Genomic DNA, 20,985 nt, shown 5'->3' on the forward strand with positions numbered 1-20,985 from the left:
GGCACATTGCTGGGCTGCAGTGCACTGGTTTTTGGGTGGACAACAACATGACTTGTCCCAACAGAGGAACAGTGACGTATGAAGGCTTCACCTGAACCTCACTCGCTGCCAGAGAACATACAACTAGAAGGACATTTTAAAGGCAAACACTCATCGATCCAAACCTCAACGAGCAGCACTTTTCTGTTTTGGGTGGGCCTTTGAGGGATCCACCCTTATTTCCTCCATCTCTTTTCCTGCCCTTCACCCAGCTGCTTCAGCCCACCCTCAGAAGCCCCCTCCTCCACTCTGCACCCCTCCACCAGCGGTACTCCGTCGCCCTGGGTGAGCGGGCAGGGGGGTGGCCCACGGTACCCCCCGACACCCGGGTGCCACCGAGCCGCCAGAGGCTGGTGAGGCGCCGGAAGGGTCAGCGCTGGGAAGATGGCCGCTCTCGCCAGCTCCCTTATTCGCCAGCGCAGGGAGGTCAAGGACCCCCAGGCAAACCGGCAGATCGCAAGCAAGCGCAAGCCCTGCCAAAAAAGCAACAAGTCGCTCTGCCAGAAACAAATCCTCATATTAATATCCAAGGTTCGACTATGTGGCAGTCGAGGGAGAAAAATGGAAAAAAGACCAGGTGAGTTCTCCGTCCGGCCTTCCTATCAAACTCTTGTTTTCCAGTTTCCTCCTATTTCCTACACCTCGCTCATCTTCTCTTCGTCATCGCTCCATTTTCTGCCTGTACTGGGTAACTGGATTTTGATGGTTGACTCTCCAGACTACGGATTAATCCTCGACTGTAAATCCTCAATAGAGAACATCCCCAGCCTGTAATTTTTTGTGCAGGATTTAATCAGAATCTGGGAAACATCCCAGCACATCTTCCCGGTAGCGGTACACACCACATCTTGTACGTATGGCCGAACAGGAAATGGACAGAGTCAAATCCAGTTTAATGCACACAGATTTGCACTGCTGACCAGAGGCACAACCTCTAGCCTGTAATGTGACTGTTGTGACGACTCTGTTGAGGCGCATGTCAACACACCCCATCACACTCTGGTAATCTGCGAGCACAAGCTAGCGAGCGAGCTCATAGACACGGTGATTTACTGTGATATAAAAATGTCAAAAGGCGCCTCATTTGCAATTCTGGGGGCCATTACTCTCTTTGTGCTTCCCTCAAGGCAAGTGGAACACAGTGCGGCCTAATTTGTCTCGTGTGTTTGCGTGTTAAATGTAATTGCAAAATTATGCATCGAAGCTAAGTGAGACGCTGACACTTTATTTGTGCACTGAGTGTGTCTGCGCTGCATATGGTGATGGTTATTGACATTACGAAGTCGCAGATTGGTTGAAGAACAACAACGGCAAGATGTCAATGCCTCGCGTTTTTTTCAGAGGTGCCGTTATCTCGGTGAAGCCAGTGTGGAATCAATGTGGAAATGCATTTTCTAAAAGGAGATAAGGAGAGGCGGAACAGTGAAATGACACACGAACAAAATGTACTTTTGTAGGTCAGACCCCTTGGGTGCCGAGGTTTGATTTCATGTAGTTTTTTCATATTATTAATACTACTTTCATCATTTGTCTTCTATCAAAAGCTCAACAGAGTAAATTAGTCATTTTTTGCTTTTTAGGAAGTCATACTTTTTTTCTCTTTTTTTTTTTCTCGAGTTTGTGTGACTCTATAGCAGTGTATTTCGCAGTAAACACTGTGCTATATTGTCCATGGATATTGCATCACTCTATAAGTGTGTCTATCTTCATTTGTGTGTTCCCTGAATGAGCTTCCCCTCAGCTGTCTGCATGTGTTCCTCTCCCCACACCTACCTCCCTTCACTTCCATGCACAGTGTGTGTGTGTGTGTGTGTGTGTGTGTGTGTGTCCTTGTTCGCCCCATGCTCGTGTGCCCCGTGATATTTATTACCTTGCTGTGCCAAGTTCATCACAGTAATTACGTGGGGAACCTCTAGCGTGGGAAGCAACATCTGCCGTCGAGGCGGCCGCTCTCTATATTGTAATTACGGTTGTAAAGCACGTCGGACGGGTTGTGGCATCGCCGGCTCTTGGAGGGAAAAGCCACACACGCGCCAAGGCCCATTGTTGGAAACCATTTCTGTCCTTCTCACACTCTGATGGAGTTATTATGGTAATCGTGGGTACTGTGGTTCGAGACGCATTACCAGCTTCGCCATTTCAGGTCGTGATTTACAGGGGTCTGTGTTAAGTACCATGTGTGGCAGTGTGTGTCATCATCATTCGCTACATGTATGTGTGTGTGTGTGTGTGTGTGTGTGTGTATTCATTTCTCCTCCAGTGTATTTGTTGTTCAGCACTCTCAGGATGTGGGGATTGGTCTCTGTGGTATTTGTTCCGCCCCTCCTCCATTGTGATTGGACGACTGGGGGCAAAACTAAATGTGACAGTGACGATAGCGGCGTTTTACCAAAAGTCTAACTTCTTTCAGTTCCTGGAGACGAGAAACAAAAGAGACCAAAAGTGAAGTGTGTAGTGTAAATATGCGGCGCTCACTTTGCAAAGAATTCAAAAAAGAAGTTATTGCAATATTGAAGTTATTGAGACAGCCCTAGCCCCTGGCTATGAATGTGTGTGTGCGTGTAGACGTTGTATGTGAATGTGTATTCTCATCATGTGTGAGTTTCTCCATCCTTCTCTGAGCTTCAGCCCAAGGCCACAGTTGACCCCTGGCAGGAATAAACGACTAGAATATTCCTGAGCCTCTTCCTCCTCCTCCTCCTCCTCTTCCTCCTCCTGGCAGCACTTCAGAGCATCCTGCTTACAGCTTGCATTCACTTTGCCTCTTACTGGCTTCTATTGTTTCTACTGGCACCATTTGGCCGCTATTGGCTTATTGTGCATCCTGTTGCTGATAGTCATTGTCATTGTCCTGTGTTTTGGTTGCTTCCCATTGTTTTCCCATTGTCACATCGGCTTCATTCGACTCTGGTTTCCTTCTCTGTTGCTTTCCGTCGACTTTTATCAAGCAGAGAATCACAATTTTCCCCACGTACCTCAGGCTCTGAGAGGAATTCCTCCCAGATTTCACAACAGACAACTGATAACAGTGTGACGTATTACAGCGTTAGTGCTCGTACAGTCATATAATTCACAACGCGAGATGAATGTTTTTACCGGGACAGCGTGTCAGAGTTATGGATGCGGCCGTTAACGCTCATCATTACGTTTGCATCGAGCTCGGGTGTCAAATGACATCAAAGACAACGTACGCGGTCACGCCCGAGTCGGTAGTTTTTGGGTCAGTGGTGTAACATCAGACGTGTACCAGTTGTAATGTGACCTGTACTGTGCCTGTATTCTTTTTAGATTGCGTTCCATTATAATATCTCCCCAACATACAGCAAGGCGGTCAGGGACAAACATAACTTGTTGGTGTGGAATATTCATTTAAACATTCGAATGGAAGTAACTATAAGATGGAATACTGAATTGTGAGGTTTTTATTGTCGGTTTTGTTTGGTTCTATCCTTTCCAGAATTCCTCACAGATGTTGTGATTGTGGCTCAGTGGTAGAGCAGGGTCGTCCTTCGAGGATCGAAATTTTAGCCCCTCCCATCAGTGTGTGAATGGGTGTGAATGATGACAAGTAGTGTGAAAGCGATTTGAGTAGTTGGAAGACTAGAAAAGTGCGATACAAGTACAGGTCCACTTACCATTTTGTGTCTATTTGGTTTGTGTGTGTTTCCTAAAACGTGTGATGTTCTTCGAATTGACGGATGGTGAGGAGTGACGTGTGTTTGTGTGTCCTGGCCTAACCCTTAACCCCCCCCATCTCTTCCCACTCTGTCACCTCCTCACCTCCACACACACACATACACACACACACACACACACACACACACACACACACAACACGCACAGCCTCTAACCCTCACCTAACCCATACTAATGATGCCCCAGCACTACAGCCCACTCAGCTTATAACAAGGTCAGCTTGCCCTGCACACACACACACACACACACACACACACACACACACACACACACACACACACACACACACACACACACACACACACACACACACACTCAAGAGCAAGCTAGCCTCAGTAGACACAAGCGTTTTCAAGTGCCGATATGCACAAGTATCTTTAATTACACACACATAAAACACGCCCACACACAGTCAGACAAACTAATAAATCAACACAAACACCAACACATGATGATACCTGATAATTTAAGTAGTGAGTGTGGTAGAAAGAGATAATTTCGCCATGGCTCTGCGCGTGTGCGCATTTGTGTGCGATGAGTGCGTGTGTTTCGGGGCTGATATGATCTAATGAGCATGTTAAGCCGCCGATTGGATATCAAAGAGAAAACCCAAAATAGCTTTTGCTGTCCTCCGACTGTGGAAGCCCTCCTCTCTTCTGTTAACAGGATAGAATAACACTTGGAGTTGTAACTGCAGCACGGGGCCAAGTGTTCATCCAGCCACTGCAAATTGGTTTGTGTGAGTGTGTGTGTGTGTGTGTGTGTGTGTTTGTGTGTGTGTGTGTGTGTGTGTGTGTGTGTGCGCGGGCGGGAGAGCCGGAAAATACGTGACGCTTGGGTCAGCGACAAACCACAAATGACAGTGTTCGGGAATGTGTGCGAGACGCTCATTGTTGTGCCGTGATTCATCAGAACACATCAGCTCCTCTCATTAACACACACTGATTTATCAATAACGTGCGACAGCGTTTGGAGATCACACATTGAACCGGGGCGATTTACTGCCTTGTAGATCGGACACTTCCACCAGGGGGGAGGACTATATTTCTCCCTCTTTCTTTCCCTCTGTTCACATCTCTCCCTTTAGCAGCTTTCTCCCCCTCTCCTCCTTCCTCTCAATCCATCCTCTGACCGGCTTTCTTCTCACCACCCTCCCTCCCCCTGCTTCACACCACTCACTTATCTTCTCAAGGACATCCGACTTGCTTATAACCGTCTCTCCCTCACTGTGTGCCCGTCTCTCTTCGCCCGCCGTATTCCCCCACTGTGTCTAATCATGTTGTCTTTGGGCCAGTCAGTTAGTCGCTGGATGCTACAATGGCAGAGATACTGTAGGTGTTACGTAACCCCTGTTCTACTGTTGATGGATCAGGGGCGAGCTGGATTCACGTCTTAATTCGTGCAACTCGAATCATACAGACCTGGAGTTCATTTGCTTGCTGGTGTTCTTCTTCCCTCTCTGTGTGGACGCGATGCAGCTCCATGTCGCTATGGAGGAATCAAGGGTGTAGGGGACACAATTTATATTAATGATATTGGTTATTGTGTTTTCCAAACATGCTGAAGTGGGTGGAAACTACAGATTTGACCTGAGCGATCAATGATCTGGTCGTCTGACGGTCGGATGGGTTTCAGGCACGTCCACATTTTTGGTCCGCCATCGTGCAGTTTGAGAGGGCAAATGAGAAGAAAAAAAAACTGAAGAAGACTAGAATGTTGAAACACACATCTGTTTGTGCATTTTAGCTACAAGTGTGCGACTAGTTTTCTTTACACAAAGTAAAAAAATTGTTTTATGAATTGTTCCAATTTGCATCCCTTAAAGCATGATAAGAACCCTGCTGATACATTTAAAAACACTAAATACAATTGAGCCATTACATCTATTAACACTAACATTGTGTACTATCAAATACTTTTTTGACAGAACTAAGGCTCCTAATGCCTCATAGATGTGGCTTTATTATTCTCAGAGAACTGACACTCCTCTCTATCCATTCATAGACACACATATGTAGTACTTACATACCTTAATAATGTAGTAATTGTACCATTAGCCTGTAGATATTTGGAGAGAAAACCAAACAGAATCCGTTCAAAGCGTCAAAGCTCCCTTGAAACAGTGCAGTGGAGCTGCAGATGTGAACAGCTGTACAGGAAAACAAAGTAAACAAACCTGCTACAAGCCAGAGGGCATCTAACAGTGCTTCATCACATGCATCGGCGTTTAAAGGATGCTCCTGAAAGGATTTTTTAAACCATATTTTCACAGATGTCAGACCTCTGCTCTGCTCCCCCTCTGAACCCTGTCCTGGCCCTCTCCTGCTAAGTGCTCTCTAACATCCACAGATGACAGACGCATGGATCTGATCACATAACTCTCTTGAGTTATGAATAATATCCCAGTGGAAATCATCCCGCAGTCCTAAGAGCTTTCTGAATGTTTTGAATGCAAGCTCCTATATCTTTTGCTAATTAGCCACAGACAACCAGCCGCTCCCCATCTATCACCAAACAGGACGTATCGCCACATGCTTTAAAGTGTGCAGCCGCCGGCCTCCGTTGTTTAGTAACAGGTTCCACCCTCCGTCTCCGCCAGCGTGGCAGATGTTGTGTATGAAATGGTGCCCGGAATAAATGAGTTAGAGATGCTAACATTTGGCCCTGTGTGATGATCAATGTGGGCCTTCAGTGCCGCCCCTCCCTCCCAATTGATTTATGGAGCGGACCACCATTTGATTTGATGTGGAGCAGGGTTTTTTTTTTTTCGGGATGGGCATCAATCATCATTATCAGACAAAACTGAATGTTTCTGGTGCACGTGCCTGAGTGTGTTACATATGCATGTAGGGTGGGAGAACAGTTTGCGTGTGTGTGTTTCACAAAATAAGTGTGTGGACTGTGTGTGTGTGTGTGTGTGTGTGTGTGTGTGTTTGGTGTGTGTGCTGGTGAGGTTTAAAAAAAGCCTGCCTGTGCCCTGGTAGGAATGAGGCGAGCTGCTTGGACTCAATGTGGCACATTCTTGGCACGGCACGGAACACCAACCGGGCAATGATGCCCAAGGGTCTTAGGATCTAGATACCATGCTCTTGAAATGACCTCCACCTGAGATGCACGCACGCACGCACGCGCGCACACACACACACACACACACACACACACACACACACACACACACACACACAGGGATGCATGTCTGCACGCGTGCAAATATGCTCACATTTATCTACAGCAGCACTCTGTAACATCTTATTTTGCATCAGACAATTTCCACTCCGCTGGGATTCACTGTCTTGAGCAGCCCAAGTTAAAAATGACCGGCAAGCGTCGAGTCAGCATCCCCCCCCCATCCACTACCAACCTTGCTTTGCTCAATGTAAAAAAAAAACAACAACACAGAAAAAGTGCACTGTCCCTTTAATCAATGTCCGTAGTTAAATTGCAAAATTAACATGCTGAGGACAATAAAGCCTGCATTAGCATTTTTGCACGCAATCAATTTGCCGCATGGTTTGTGTGCAGAGCCGACATGTGTCACATGGAGATGGCAGGACACACACACACACACACACACACACACACACACACACACTGGTCCTGGTCATGTGTGGAGAGTGTGATCTCTCTCTCAGTGTCCCTGACCGAAGTGACATCGTCTGAAAGAAAGCTCAATAAATCAAATGTCCTTTTAATCCACATCTCTTATTCTCCCCGTACGTGTCACCACAAACTCCTTAAACCTGCTGCCGTGGCGATGACGAGAATAAAGCCGCGTGCGCATGTTTTACTGTCTGCGTCTGATTAAGTGTTCACTTACTTTGATCACAGAGACTGTTGTACCCAAGGGTGGTGTAGGATTTACTGACAGATGCTGTCAATGAATATTACTTTTCTTCTAATTTGGTGGGAGAGAAGACACAGTAAAGCAGTTAAATATTGAGTGTCCAGTAGAGTGTACAGAAACATTCTTTAGCCTACAGTGTGTTTAAATCATTACCAGCGGCTGTAAAAGATGGTTTGTTCGCTTTAATAAAACTAAACCTGCCACATTTGTTCACGTCACTAAAATACACTGACAGTAATGCATTATATTTACATGATTGGCAAGTCAGTTGTAATTTGTAATTGTTGTCTAAACAAATACTAAGGCTGTTTCTCACACATTTCAAAGAAACATATTTTCAGCATTTTTTTCTTACAGCATAGGTTTTCTATTTTTTCCAAAAAGTATCTGTAAAAAGTTGATAGTTTCTCTGAATTGCTGTTCCAGTGAGGTCCGTGGATTACCCAGAGTTACTGGGAGATTGCTTCTCGAAAGACATGATTGATTGAAGGCACAATGAGGAGGATTTGTCGGTTGGCCCCTCCTCCCCGGCTAAACAAGCTTACGGTGCATGCCAGCAGGTGAAAGGACAACATGATGAAGGGGTGACATTTTGGACAGACGTGGATGTAAACTGCAGCTTGATTGGTTAGTGGAGACATGCAACTCTGAGGCAGTAATTCTAGTTCAGACAGCCGGGGGCCAGAGTGTCAGTCCATCCCTGTGAACGCCATATCTCAGGAATGCCTGGAGGGAATTTCTCTAAATTTGACACAAATGTCCAATCCGGACTCAAGGTTGAACTCTCTGATTTTGGTCGTCAAAGGTCGAGGTCACTGCGTAAGTAAGTGTCATGAAAATTTGTTCGCCACAGAGATTATTTTCTTCAAAATCCAAAATCCAATGAGAAAAACATGATGGCTGTTTGATGAGGGAACCAGTGTGATGTTAACTTTTGGGTCTGCATGCAAAAATATGCCATACCTCAGTTCAAGTAATCATTTTCTTAAAATGTCCACATGGACTCAAGTTTGAACTTATTAGCATTTGGCGGCTGAAGGTCACTGTGACCCCACAAAACACGTTTTGGGCCATAAATCAAAGATTCATGTGCTTATTTTGACAATTTCACACACATTTCTAATACAATGATGATGTGGTGACATTTTTGACAGACATGGATGTAAACTGGAGCTTGACTGGTTGGGAGTAATTCTAGTTTTCTTCTAAATAGAAATATCTGGCTTTGTTTTTTTTAATGAAATCTAGAAACTGGTCAATAGAGATCAACAGATAGTGATTATTTAAGTACCAACTGTTTCCCCCCAAAACACAGATCCATCCTCGGTAGATTGAAGGATTTCCCATGATTTTAGCAATTCTTCATCATATATATATATCACTCTCCCCCCCCCCCATGATTTGTGGAATTTCCACCTTGACTTTTTCTCTGAGTACGTCTCTGGTATCGACAGCGACCTGCCAATTATAGTAAGCCCTAAAGCATACTCTGCTTTATGGTGTGTTTGTCTTTAAATGCACCGTCATTTACGAGGTGAACATCATGCTGTATTGAAGAAGACCTGAAACTAGCGATTGAGACCATAAACCTCTGTTTATAAATTTGTAAGAGTTTTTAACATACGTCCGAACTGTCTTCACTGGTCAGAGCCGGAGGGAAAATCAAAGGAGGGAGAAAAATGTTCCCTCAAACAGATTTGGGCCTCAGATGGTTAACCTGGATCAGTCTGCCTTTTGTCTTTGTCCTCACCGCCCTGCCGTTCCTCCACTTCCTGTCTTCCTTCCACATGTTCTCCGCTCCCTCTCCGATGCACATGGAGCACTTCAACATGCCCACTGCATTTACTGTACTTAAAAGTGCTGTTACCACGTCAGTACATGAATAACACTGAATAATGGAACTCGCCGGCGTCTATAGACAGACGGCGGAGGCGAGGGCTTCGACCCTATAGACGTAATTCACTCTGCCACCTTATAGACAGACGTAACGTTCCAGGCGTTCACATAATGTAAACACGCACAATCCGAGTATACAAATGCAAATGCTGCCGTATTGCTTTGAAAAGAATTGTGGCAAATCACACAGACAGGCGAGCACTTTGCATTTGCTGTTGCTCACTTGTTCCCACTGACTGCACGCACACACACACACACACACACACACACACACACACACACACACACACACACACACACACACACGCACACACACACACACACACACAGGTAATAAACGGGGACACAGAGCTGTGATCTATACTGCATCAACCCCTGCATCGTGTGCAGATGATGACTGTGGACCTCCAGCAGATGCATGTGTATGTAAGGATTTGTGTTTGCCCGTCTCTGTGTGTGTGTGGGGGGCACCCTGTCTACCTGTGTGTTGTTCCCCCGTGGTATACAAGCACAGGTGCGTGACGCGTCCTTCACTTTAATGTGCCATCAATCTGTGGAGCTGGAGACAAGCCACGAGCGCTGCCTCCCCGGTCGCACACGCACGATCACACAGCGACACACATTTGTACAGTCGATGTACTCCCAGAACGGTTTGCTGTTCTCTCACAAGAGATTTTGCGCACAGATGAGAGAACTTCCTCCAAGTCTGGCGCTTTACCTCCGCCATTAAATTATCCATCATGCAATTAGACTCTGCAGAGAAGGGAGGGGGAGACCGATAAAGACAGACAGAGATAGAGAGCTCGCTTCATTCATTGAGTCTAGAACAGAGTCTTGGTAGAATAAAAATAAAAATAAAACACTTTTTACATCAAAACACAGTACAAATTGACCACAAATGTTCAGACTCTTTAAGAAAAGCAGATAGACAGACTGTTTAGGCTGAAGTAAGAAAATATAAAAAGACTTCTTGTACGAACAAGTAGTCATTAAAAGTGGCAGAAATCCTGTTGGACATGCTTTTAAATGTACATTTGTGTGTATTAGGAGCATGCATCATTTTCTGTGATTCACTACTCTTCCTATAGTGGAAATGCTGCAAATAGGACAGTAATATGGGGTTTGCTTTATTGAAAGTGTCCTTCAATTTTGTGTTGATTTAGATTTTTGGTGGTATGTGTGTATATATATATCAGTGGCGGGCCGTCAGGGCCTGCTAAGCCTTCTCTGCTGGCCTAAACAGAAATTTGTTGTTCAATTTGTTATTATTTATTTTTATTTGTTATAATTACAATTAATAGGTATTGTATAATGTATTTGTTTTCCACAAATACACTACATGTATTAGAATAAGTTTTCCCTATCAGCTGATTTTCTTATCATGAATTCATACTGCTAGTTATCCTCTACGTATTTCTCTTACTGCACAGCCCTTGACAGAAGTTATGTTATCTGCTTATCTTCGAGATGAAAGTGCTGGCGGGCTGGTGGGGAGTCAGCTCAAATCATTTTCACCCATTAATGTCAAACTCCGAAGCTCACGGTTTGGTGCTGAACACGTGAACCGCGGCGGCAGCCGGCGGGTAAAGAGTAGAGGAGGGAGATCGAGGCGACGGAGCAAGTTTAGACGTCGTACGCCCCTTCAGGCCATTGGGCCATGAAGGACAGCCATTCGCAGATATTTATCATCATTATTTTTAAACCATCTCTGCTTTATTAGACGTTTGGAAGTGTTAAGTGACGGGATGGAGCGGGCGGTCGGGTGCTGACATTCACAAAGGTCACACGACAGATTCCGATCCATGATGCCGTCTGCCGTGATGACTCATAACCACAGAACATCCATTGCTCTCTGCTTTAATTCACGCCCTGTGCATTAATGGATATATATTAACATATGTATAGTCATGTTAAATGTGTGTTTAAGGTAACGCACATACGGACGTGCTGGGATTGATGGACGGAGCGTTAAAGCCTTATAATGAAACCAGACGATATAACTTATTCAACTCGCTTTTCATCACAAATTCATGTCGCACCCTTAAATCAAGGCTCTTCATCATGTCTTATTGCAGATATATATATATATATATATATATATATATATATATATATATATATATATATATATATATATAAATATATATATATATATATATATATATATATATATATATTATATTTTTCGAAAGTGTTCATGATAAAAATATAGGAATCTATGTTGAATGTGGAACATGGATCCGTGGTAGAACATGGAAATTGGCAGCTAACGATGTAGCTGAAATTGGATGTGACAGAGAACAAGCTGGATTCAGAGAGCTGAATCACAATTAGACAGGTCCATCACTGTAAAGGGTTTGATTTGTGGGACTCGTGTACGTTCACAGCTCATGATCTTCCTGTGAGCTGCCTGCCCCCAGGACGGACTGAATTCTGCCAAAGCCTCCGCCACTCGCTCCAGAGAACACGGACGTGGCAGGACACCATCTTAGCACCCAGAGAGAGAGAGAGAGAAAGAGAGAGAGAGAGAGAGAGAGAGAGAGCTATTGCTTGTGCATTTGTTGGGATTACTTTCATTATTTGCACCTACATCTGATATAATCTTCATCCAATTTTTAGTATTGTGGCGCTTTGCCATCAGTTTTCATTAAATAAGCAAACTGAAACAGCTCTATTCAGGCTGAGCCAAAATCGAAAGTTATTTCAAACCGCAAGCCAACCATAACCTTGACCACTGGTTTATGTAACCACGACGATGAAGGTCCCCAAACCTTAACACTTTTTTTTTTATTTACCCAAACTATTATCGTGCCCAAACCCTCTATAGCGAAGTTGCTTTTTTATGTTTACAATCATCTTCAGAAAAGTGAAGTAAGTAAAACGAGCCATTCCACTCATACCTTTGCAAAGGTGCACCCTTTTTCGCAAGCCAATCAGAGCCGAGTGGGCTTTTTGTCAGGAGCGGGCCTTAAAGACATTTATTCAATTCACCTTTTAAAGGCACTTGCATATAAAATACTGTGGCGGCGGGGGTGTGGTTCAAGGGAACAGGTGCCGGGATGAGGTATAATCAGCTGGGGGCAATTGTGTGGGTATGTCTCTCCCTGTTAAAACAGGAGCAGCGTCTGATGAACGGGGAGAGAGCGGTGAGCAGACATAGCCGAGCCAGCTGATTCTACGGAGGAGCAGACAGCCGAGACTATCTGATCAGTCGATAAAAGAGATTACGAACCCGATATCCGAAGCGTGTTGCCCTTTTGTACTCATGGGGTAATGTTGCAGGTACGTTACAGAAACATACCCATCTGTTTTACATCAAACATTGCAGAACAATCTCAGCTCTCTATATAATGAGGCACAATTGTCATAAGGCACAAGTGTAAAGTGATAATATGGCCCTAAAGATGAAAAATTGAAGCTTGATTTTTGAAATTCTTCATATCTCTTGTGAAAACATGCCGTGACTCATGTGGACGAACTGTTTTGGTGATGGACATTGGTTTACCAAAGGTCTTAGGTTCACACAAGCAGTGGAATATATGAATACATTTTTTATAATCGTTTTTTGTGTAGAAGTGTTGTCTGTCACTTCTTTCATCAAAATGAGAGAGGGACTGAGATTAAATGGGACTGAGGAATGACTTCATACTACAGACCAAGCTTCATGAGGTGTGTACAAATCAAAAAATAATATTACAACAGTTTTTGTATTCAAACAAAATATTTACGATAGAAAAACTAACTATTCACAATGTTTACACAATGTGCATGTTTCAGTTTGAGTTTAATTTTTTCAAGAACAGTTTTCAGAACAAGAATATATGTACTCTGTATGTATGTAGGTATGTACTATGTACTCTTTACCAGCGCATGGTCGTGTGTCGCCTCGCACAGAGTAAAACTGAACAGCTGAGCGGAGCTGAGCAGAGGTGCCATCTCTCTGTGGCAAGTGTAGTTCTGCAGTATACTGCAAGAAGACACTAGTTTTTAGCTGGGTAGTGTGCTGTCTATCTTAGTGAAAACCAGTGTAATTTTGCAGCATAGGTGGGTGGGTAGGTCCTTAGGGATTTCCTAAGTGTTCATTGGGTAGTTTCACACAATAATTGTGTACTTTTATTTAAAGAAATGTGTGCAGTGAAGCGAAGCATCCAACCTCCTCTCTCTGGAACTAAACGTGAATTGGGAGATGGTGTGATTAGAGCAGACAAGGACAGACTGAAGTCTGACCTCAAGCTAGACGTAACCAAGAGGAGGAGGAGGAGGAGAAGGAGGAGGAGGAGAGAGATTTAAGTGGGACGCCATAAGTCAGGAGGTCTGTGAAAGAGACATGAGGATCTAAGAAAATGATATATCATGCTGGATCGTGTTTTTAATCTTCTTGCACTACGTGACGTGTATAGACGTTTTGGGATCACTTCACCGAGCAGGAATCGGACAGTTTGGAGTAAACTTCAGCGGTCAGATGAACATGTATTTCGGTTGTAGCTTGCCATGTCTGGATCTTGCAGGTTTCCCTTTTCATGAAGTGTGAGCTGTGAGGGTATTGACTTTGTGTCAGCCTTGTTTAACCAACGAGTTTTGAAGAGGTTTCACTTGAAATAGCTGTGATACCCTACATCTCTTTTGGGGTTTGGAGACGTAAAAGCATGACAACAGTGTGTACACCTTAATAAATCATGAACTAAGTAATAGTAGGTTGAGAAAAGGTCAAATTGCCGGAAAGACTAGTTGAAATAAGTTGATTAATTAACGAATCAAATTTTAAGACAGATGTTCTTGGGAGAGAAATGTTTGACTTCCTCATGCATTTTGGATTTGGAAAGAAAAGGCTATAAGGACTGGCACAGCTCTGCAGGAGCTGATGAGTCAGGTGGATAGAGAATACAGGGAGTTAAGGAGGTACGGGAGGAGGGAGCGCACAGATATATCTTGGAAAGCCAGAGCGAGATGGACAGATAGGGAAGAGGAGGCAAGAACTAAAAGCAGTTCTAAATTGCTAAGGAAGAGATGCCGCGATATAGAGATGGAGGGTCCAAAGCTGGCTGATAGAGGAGGAAGGAAGGAATGGAGAGGTGGAAGGGGAAAGATAATTGAAAAAAAAACAAATACCAGGACAAGGTAAAGAGCAATGGAGGCCCGGGAAAGACAAAGCTACTAGCAGTGCTCAATTATATTAAGAAAGTGGGGGATGAAAGAGAGAAGTCAATTCATGACTCTCATAGGGGCCTTCATCAGATAATTTAGTCTGAGAAACACTGGTAAGTCGATGTGTGTCTGTGTGTGTGTGTGTGTGTGTGTGTGTGTGTGTGTGTGTGTGTGTGTGTGTGTGTGTGTGTGTGTGTGTGTGTGTGTGTGTGTGTGTGAGATGAAGATTTCAGTGCTGAGTGGGAGACCCACACTAAAGTTATGTATATAGAGTGCGTGAGAAGGTTTTTAAGTAAATATGTACATACTTTGTGTGAGCGTAGCTGAAATTGGAGTCTGGGGGCAGTGCCGGTGCTTTATAAGAAGATAAGCAGACATAATTAAGAGGCCATTAATAAATTTGTTAATGAGTATCAGAAAGAGGGAGAGGGAGGGATCATGTGTAATTGTGCGCATGCATGTGTGTGAATCAGAGTGGGGAGGACACGCTCACTCTGTGTGTGTGTGTGTGTGTGTGTGTGTGTGTGTGTCTCTCTCTCTCTCTCATATTCCATATCAGGCGTATCTGCTGGCTGAGATAAGTTATCATTATGAGATATGTCCTGCCTGTGACACAAACTCACTGTCATCTTCGCTCATTTGCATAAAGAGGGCTTTTAGCGATGCCCTTGTACCCTCAATGACAGGATCTCTGCATTAGTCAATGCACACACACACACACACACACACACACACACACACACACACACACACACACACACACACACACACACACACACACACACACACACACACACACACATATTCACACAGGCACATACACACATGCATTATGTATTAAGAGCTCAACATATAGTTGTGTTTTAATGAAAGGATTAACTTTATTACAAGAAGTTGAAAATGCAACCTCAGTAAATAGCAACAGGAAGGCCTGTTTCTCTGTGATAAAAAATATAGTCTGAACTCAAGATTCACTGACTAGGGTTTTTCTGAAGCTCTGAAAACATGATCATCATCACTACTGGATTTCTTTTTTCCTTTTCTGTTTAAATGAACCCTTAAACCTAAGTTAGATCATTATAGACTTTCAACCTCATCAGTAGTCTGCATCATTTCACATGCATTGAAATCCCTTCTGTTTGGAAACTTTGAATTTGTCCAAAATAATGCATCATAGACATTGACTTAAATCTATAATTAATTGTGTATTTGTATTGCTAGTTCCACAGGAATAAATAAGGTTTAGAAACCAAAGTTCAAAGTAATCATCCTGTCAGATTTGTTATGGAAAGTTGGAAATGAAACTAATGCAAAAGAAGGCTTTTTTTCTGAAAGTTCGTATCGGATATATTGAGCTGTATTGAGCACAATCTGAATCTGTGTGTGTTAACAGGCTCTGAGCCCCGCCTCTGACAAAACATCACACACCACAAAAGACAGGAAACCGGTTTATTTATGCCATTCACCTAATTTATGTGCATTTTCATTTCAGTTCAGGTGACTCAGGTGAAGGCTTCCCGAAACAACACACACTTTTAAAAGAAAAAGGAAATTCCCTCGAGACAGCGACAAGGCCAGAAAGATTACGGAGAGAGTTTATGTAATACTTTGTTAGTTTGTAAAATAACACAGAAAAAACCATGAAGGAACAGCTTGGATGCAGGTTTTATCCAGCAATGCCGAGCTATTTAATGACCAAGCATATACATTTGATGGATTTCTTTTTACTTTATATGCACTGTGTGGCTGTATTATCTAGGAACAAGTATTATATCAGAACTCTTTATCAGCAGATACTCAATATCGAGTTGGATTGGTTTCAGGGGCAAGAAAACTTGACTGGGACATTTGCTGAAAACATGAAAATATGAAGTTAAAGTCGTCATTTCTGAAACTCTTTTCATTCCATGTCCCCCAGGATGTCTAATTGGAGCTTAATAAGCCTCCTTAAAGTATACATATTACACAGCAGTATAAGATGGGCATGAATTATATAGAGTACTCATCCGCCTACTACATGTCAAGTGAACACTCGACATCTTAGAAACAGATTCAAATATTAACCAGCTCACACACACACACACACACACACACACACACACACACACACACACACACACGCACACGCACACGCACACGCACACGCACACACACACGCACACACAAACACACCCTGAGGGTCGTGTTATATTATGGGAAGCTTTCAGCGGAAGTATAAATGTTAGATTAATGTCAGTCAGGGAGCTGGGAAGTGCTTATGTCAGAGAAGAATGTGACATAGAAAGTTGAAGCGTGTGTGTGTGTGTGTGTGTGTGTGTGTGTGGATCACAGTTTACATTCAAGCATGTGTGAAGTGCAGTAAGTGAAGCACTGGGACCGGGAGGGGAGGGTTGCGTGCAGTGAGTCACCCGGGGAAACACTGACTGGGCAGTAAAGAAGAGGAGAGTTTACTGCTGTGGATTTATTCTGCCTCCGCGGAGAGAGATTGATCTTCCCGTGCTGCTCTACACTCGGCTACTCAGTACAGCAGCCGCCTCGATTTACAGTGTTTTAAAATGAAAGTTACCTTCAGCTTTTGTGGACTGAGATGCCCGGGAAGTCGAAGCGGACACGGCTGACAAAAAAACTTGCTGTGAAAATTGATTTTCCGTGCTGACATTGTGTTTTATTTGGTTGAATCCTTTTAAACTGGATTGGCGTTTAATTTGGGAATTCTCTCAGGTTTAAGTTATAGCCTTGGAACACCCGAGGAACTCCTTTCTGAAGCCCGGAGCTGCAGCGCCCATACTGTAATCTGTGACGCCAACATGATGTGCAGCCAGGTTGTCCACTGACTTTGTGGACTCACACAGTGTTTGCCTGAATTTATACATCCAGACAGGCTTCTGTTTTTTTGCTGTGGTATTGTAATCAGTCCAAAAGCAGAAGTACTTTTCACAGAACACTGCCAGAGTCCTCCTGCCTCGTGCCAGACAGAGTCGAATGAATAAGTATATACCTTGATAATGCTAAATGTATCTTGGCATCCTCCCTTAAATATCCCCTATGTATAGACTCTACATTCACCTTTTTTATTTGTCCTATGCCAGCCCACGTGTATGCTGTTTTTTTAAAGTATATAATCCACCAAAGTAAAAAAAAAAAAACATAAGCCGATAAGGCACATATTACAGGAAATTTAACGACTGGGATGCCAGTTTTTTTTTCAGTGGCAAAGAACTTAATCCTTGAAGCTTAGTCCTTGACGCTGATTCAGACATTTTTAAAATGGCTCAATCAGCGTCATCGGTGGTTATCAGTCTCATAGATACGGGAGAACAGGGGCCGGCTGCACCTGCTAGTGCAGGGGTGGGCAAACTTTTTTGGCTCAGGGGCCACGATGAGTTTTAAAATTTGACAGACGGGCCGGGCCAGTATCAGATGGATGTAGAGTGTTTGTATGAACTAATATAAATTAAAAGTAAAAGCTATTCATTAAAAAGTAAAGAAAACATTTAATTTCAGTGGGAACAGTGTTGTTGATCACCTTTTTTTTGCCTGTGCATCAAAGTTTGGTTTTGGCAATTCTCAGGACAGATATGATGTGTTCATCAGGTAACTGGGATGTGTGGTGTGATGTGTTGATGTTCATCACGCTGAACGTCGGCTCACAGGTAGAGCCAAACAACAGCAGCATCCTCTGTGCATCCTCCTGATGTTTAGTGAAGCATAAAACTCATCCAGTCTAAGGGAGTTGAACTTCTCCTTTGAGACAGAGTCACATTGAAGATCAATCAGTTCCAATTGAAACTCCTGCGGTGCTGTTTCATAGTCTTATGACAGCCCAGGTAAACAAAATGACCTGGCCCAGATCCGGCTTAAGCTCGGCACGCCGGAAGAAACACGTTGGGCCGAGTCCGGTCGAGTCCGGTTGCCGACTCGGCTGAGACTCGGGATGAATGATGCCGAATACACTGGCCCGATTCTGTCGTCAATAAACGGGGAAGGACCGGCCCGAAGCTGGCACGCCAGAAGAAACGCGTCGGCCCGGGTCGGTGCGTTCATTATGCCGAGGAAGCAGTTAGTTCATTTCACAACTTTAAATACTTAATTTTTGAAGGGCTATTAGAGTGTTCGTACTGGGGAGTGGGATCAACTGAAACGCCAGGTATTGCAGGAAAAAGGCTAAATGAATGCGGTCTTTACTATAATTTGAACAACGTTTTACCAATATTCAGTGGGCCACTAGTTAGCTTAGTGGTCACTAAACTAACTCATGTACATACAGATGAATGTAACAAACATACTAGTTTTGTTTCAGTTCACAATGTGTTTAAAACTGCCTCCGTTTCACTTCGCTCTATTAACCTGTTAGCTAGTTAGCCCGGCGACAGTCGTGCTAGTCGGCTTGTTTCTGCTCAAGCTACAACTGTGTTTTGGAATAGAAACTGGGGACTAATCGACGCATTGGTTTGAACATGAGCAACACTATTAGGATTATTTACCTTCTTGTAATTATGAGCCGTGTACATCGGGGGCTTCGCTCTATCTCCGTGGCACACCACATGTTTGCTCGGTAGTTTTTGAGCTTTCATTGCCCTTTTAAATCTAAGCGTCTAATATCCTTTTCCAATTCCACATTTCTCAGCCTCTCTGCTCTCAATCCTCCTGCAGCCTGAAGGGGCTCTGACTTAACTGTAATTACAAAGACCCTACTCCCACACCAGCAGCAATTAGATACACAAAAGGGCCGCGGATTCCGCTCCACCGCCACCGCCTCACCTTCCCTCCTATTAAATGATTTGAGAAAATGAGAGAGAGCTAAGCAACATGGGAAAGCTGATCACCTTATTGAAAACCTGCTCTTCTCCGTACCCCTCTCCTCTCTCCCCCTCTAGAAGCCATCACTTGTGTACGCAGTAAACCTCCCAGGACCTTAGAAGGAAGCAATTAGTCCCTGTTGCATGCCGGTAATGATCTGCCTGACGATAGTCATTATGGCTTTGCATGTTGGTGTTGGTTGCCAGGTCCTTTGATTACTCCTCCTAAACAGCAATTGAGCCGGCGAGCAAAAGATCCCCTGGATCTTGAGAGATGATCTTAAGTAAGCTGCAGTTAAGTCGCCCTGTTGGGACGCTATGGCTCCTCTCAAGTGTCCTTGAGTGTCCTTCAGAAAGTACCTTTGTATGTGACCCCTAACCTCTGACTGAAGTTTAGCAAAAGTATGAATATGTTTTCATTATTGTTTAAATAGTTTTTATTTGTTGAGATTTAAATTACTGTTAAAGTGTTGCACCATATTGGCCTGAATAAAAGACGACAGTCCCTCTCTTTTTTTTTTCTTTACAAATTCCTGTAAAAAATAATCGTCAAGGGGACAAGATAGTTCTCATCGTTGAAGACATTTCTCTGATAAAATGTGAAACATGAATCAGTCACATGCTCAGTCACTCGGGATGGTTGAAACCGCCTTCTTCTTGAGCTCCCCATTGTCACATTGGGTCACACCAGTAGTTTATGCGCTTCTTGCTAGATGATAATTCCCTCACAGCCATTACACTAGAGCTGAAGGTTAAACTGGGCTAAAGCAAAACACCTTTAGGCCTGACTAACTAAACGACCCATTACTGATGCTCTCTAGTGAAGTCAGTGTCTCAAATGTCTCTCCCTGGAATATAATGTAACTTTTTGTTTAAATTGTCTTCATATATTTAGATTTAGTGAGAAAGTTTTACTGCAAAATGTCACGAAGGTGATTTGTTTTTTTTAACCTTTGCCTCCTGTGGGATGTGAGCGTTGGCCTGCGTCTAACTGCCTCAGCCAGCGAGCTCAGACATTATGCAGAGCACCGATGATGGTGAATCTAGTTGATTGTCTGACTTCATCACAGAAGCAATGTGTGTGTGTGTGTTATTTTCAGCACAGTGTGTACGTGCAGTGTAGCAATGCATCTCAGTATATCTCTCACACATACAGTAGTACAGTCCTGTCTTTCACTCCTCCAGTAAACGTACTCAATTACTTTCGTCCTTTGAAGAAAAAGCCTCCCCTTAAACCCAAGTGGAGCGCCGTGGGCCACATTGTATCTCAGGGTTTCGTACCCTCGCGGGCAGCCCTGCCCTGCCGCTGGGCGTAATAGAGATACACGACTGCAATAAATAGAATCACCATCAGCGAGCTAGATGAGCTGACCAGGCGACATAAAAAGGGAAGAGCGCTATTAAAGGGACGACTTGGAGAAGAAGAAAAAACGACAGATGAACAGATGTAGGAGGAGATCACCGGGCCTGCTGCGATAATGGGGTTGCCCGGATGGGTTTTAATGGGAGGCCCGTCTCCGTACGCATAAAGGGAATTATCCCCGTCCAGTTCAATAAAGCAGCTTG

The 20,985-nt window shown here is 43.8% G+C and overlaps 1 protein-coding gene across 1 annotated transcript in view; it reads left to right on the top strand.

Moving 5' to 3' along the window:
* Positions 1-423: 423 nt before the first annotated feature.
* The window catches only part of fgf11a (fibroblast growth factor 11a), a gene marked incomplete at both ends in the record, with an annotated part of 73,913 nt that continues 53,351 nt past the window's right edge, over positions 424-20,985 (top strand). The window contains one exon of the mRNA XM_079215291.1: positions 424-616. Within this exon, the coding sequence (XP_079071417.1) occupies positions 424-616 (193 nt within the window). The remainder of the gene's footprint in view (positions 617-20,985) is intronic.

The sequence above is a fragment of the Taurulus bubalis genome (genome assembly GCF_910589615.1).
Source record: "Taurulus bubalis genome assembly, chromosome: 3".
NCBI lineage: Eukaryota > Metazoa > Chordata > Actinopteri > Perciformes > Cottidae > Taurulus > Taurulus bubalis.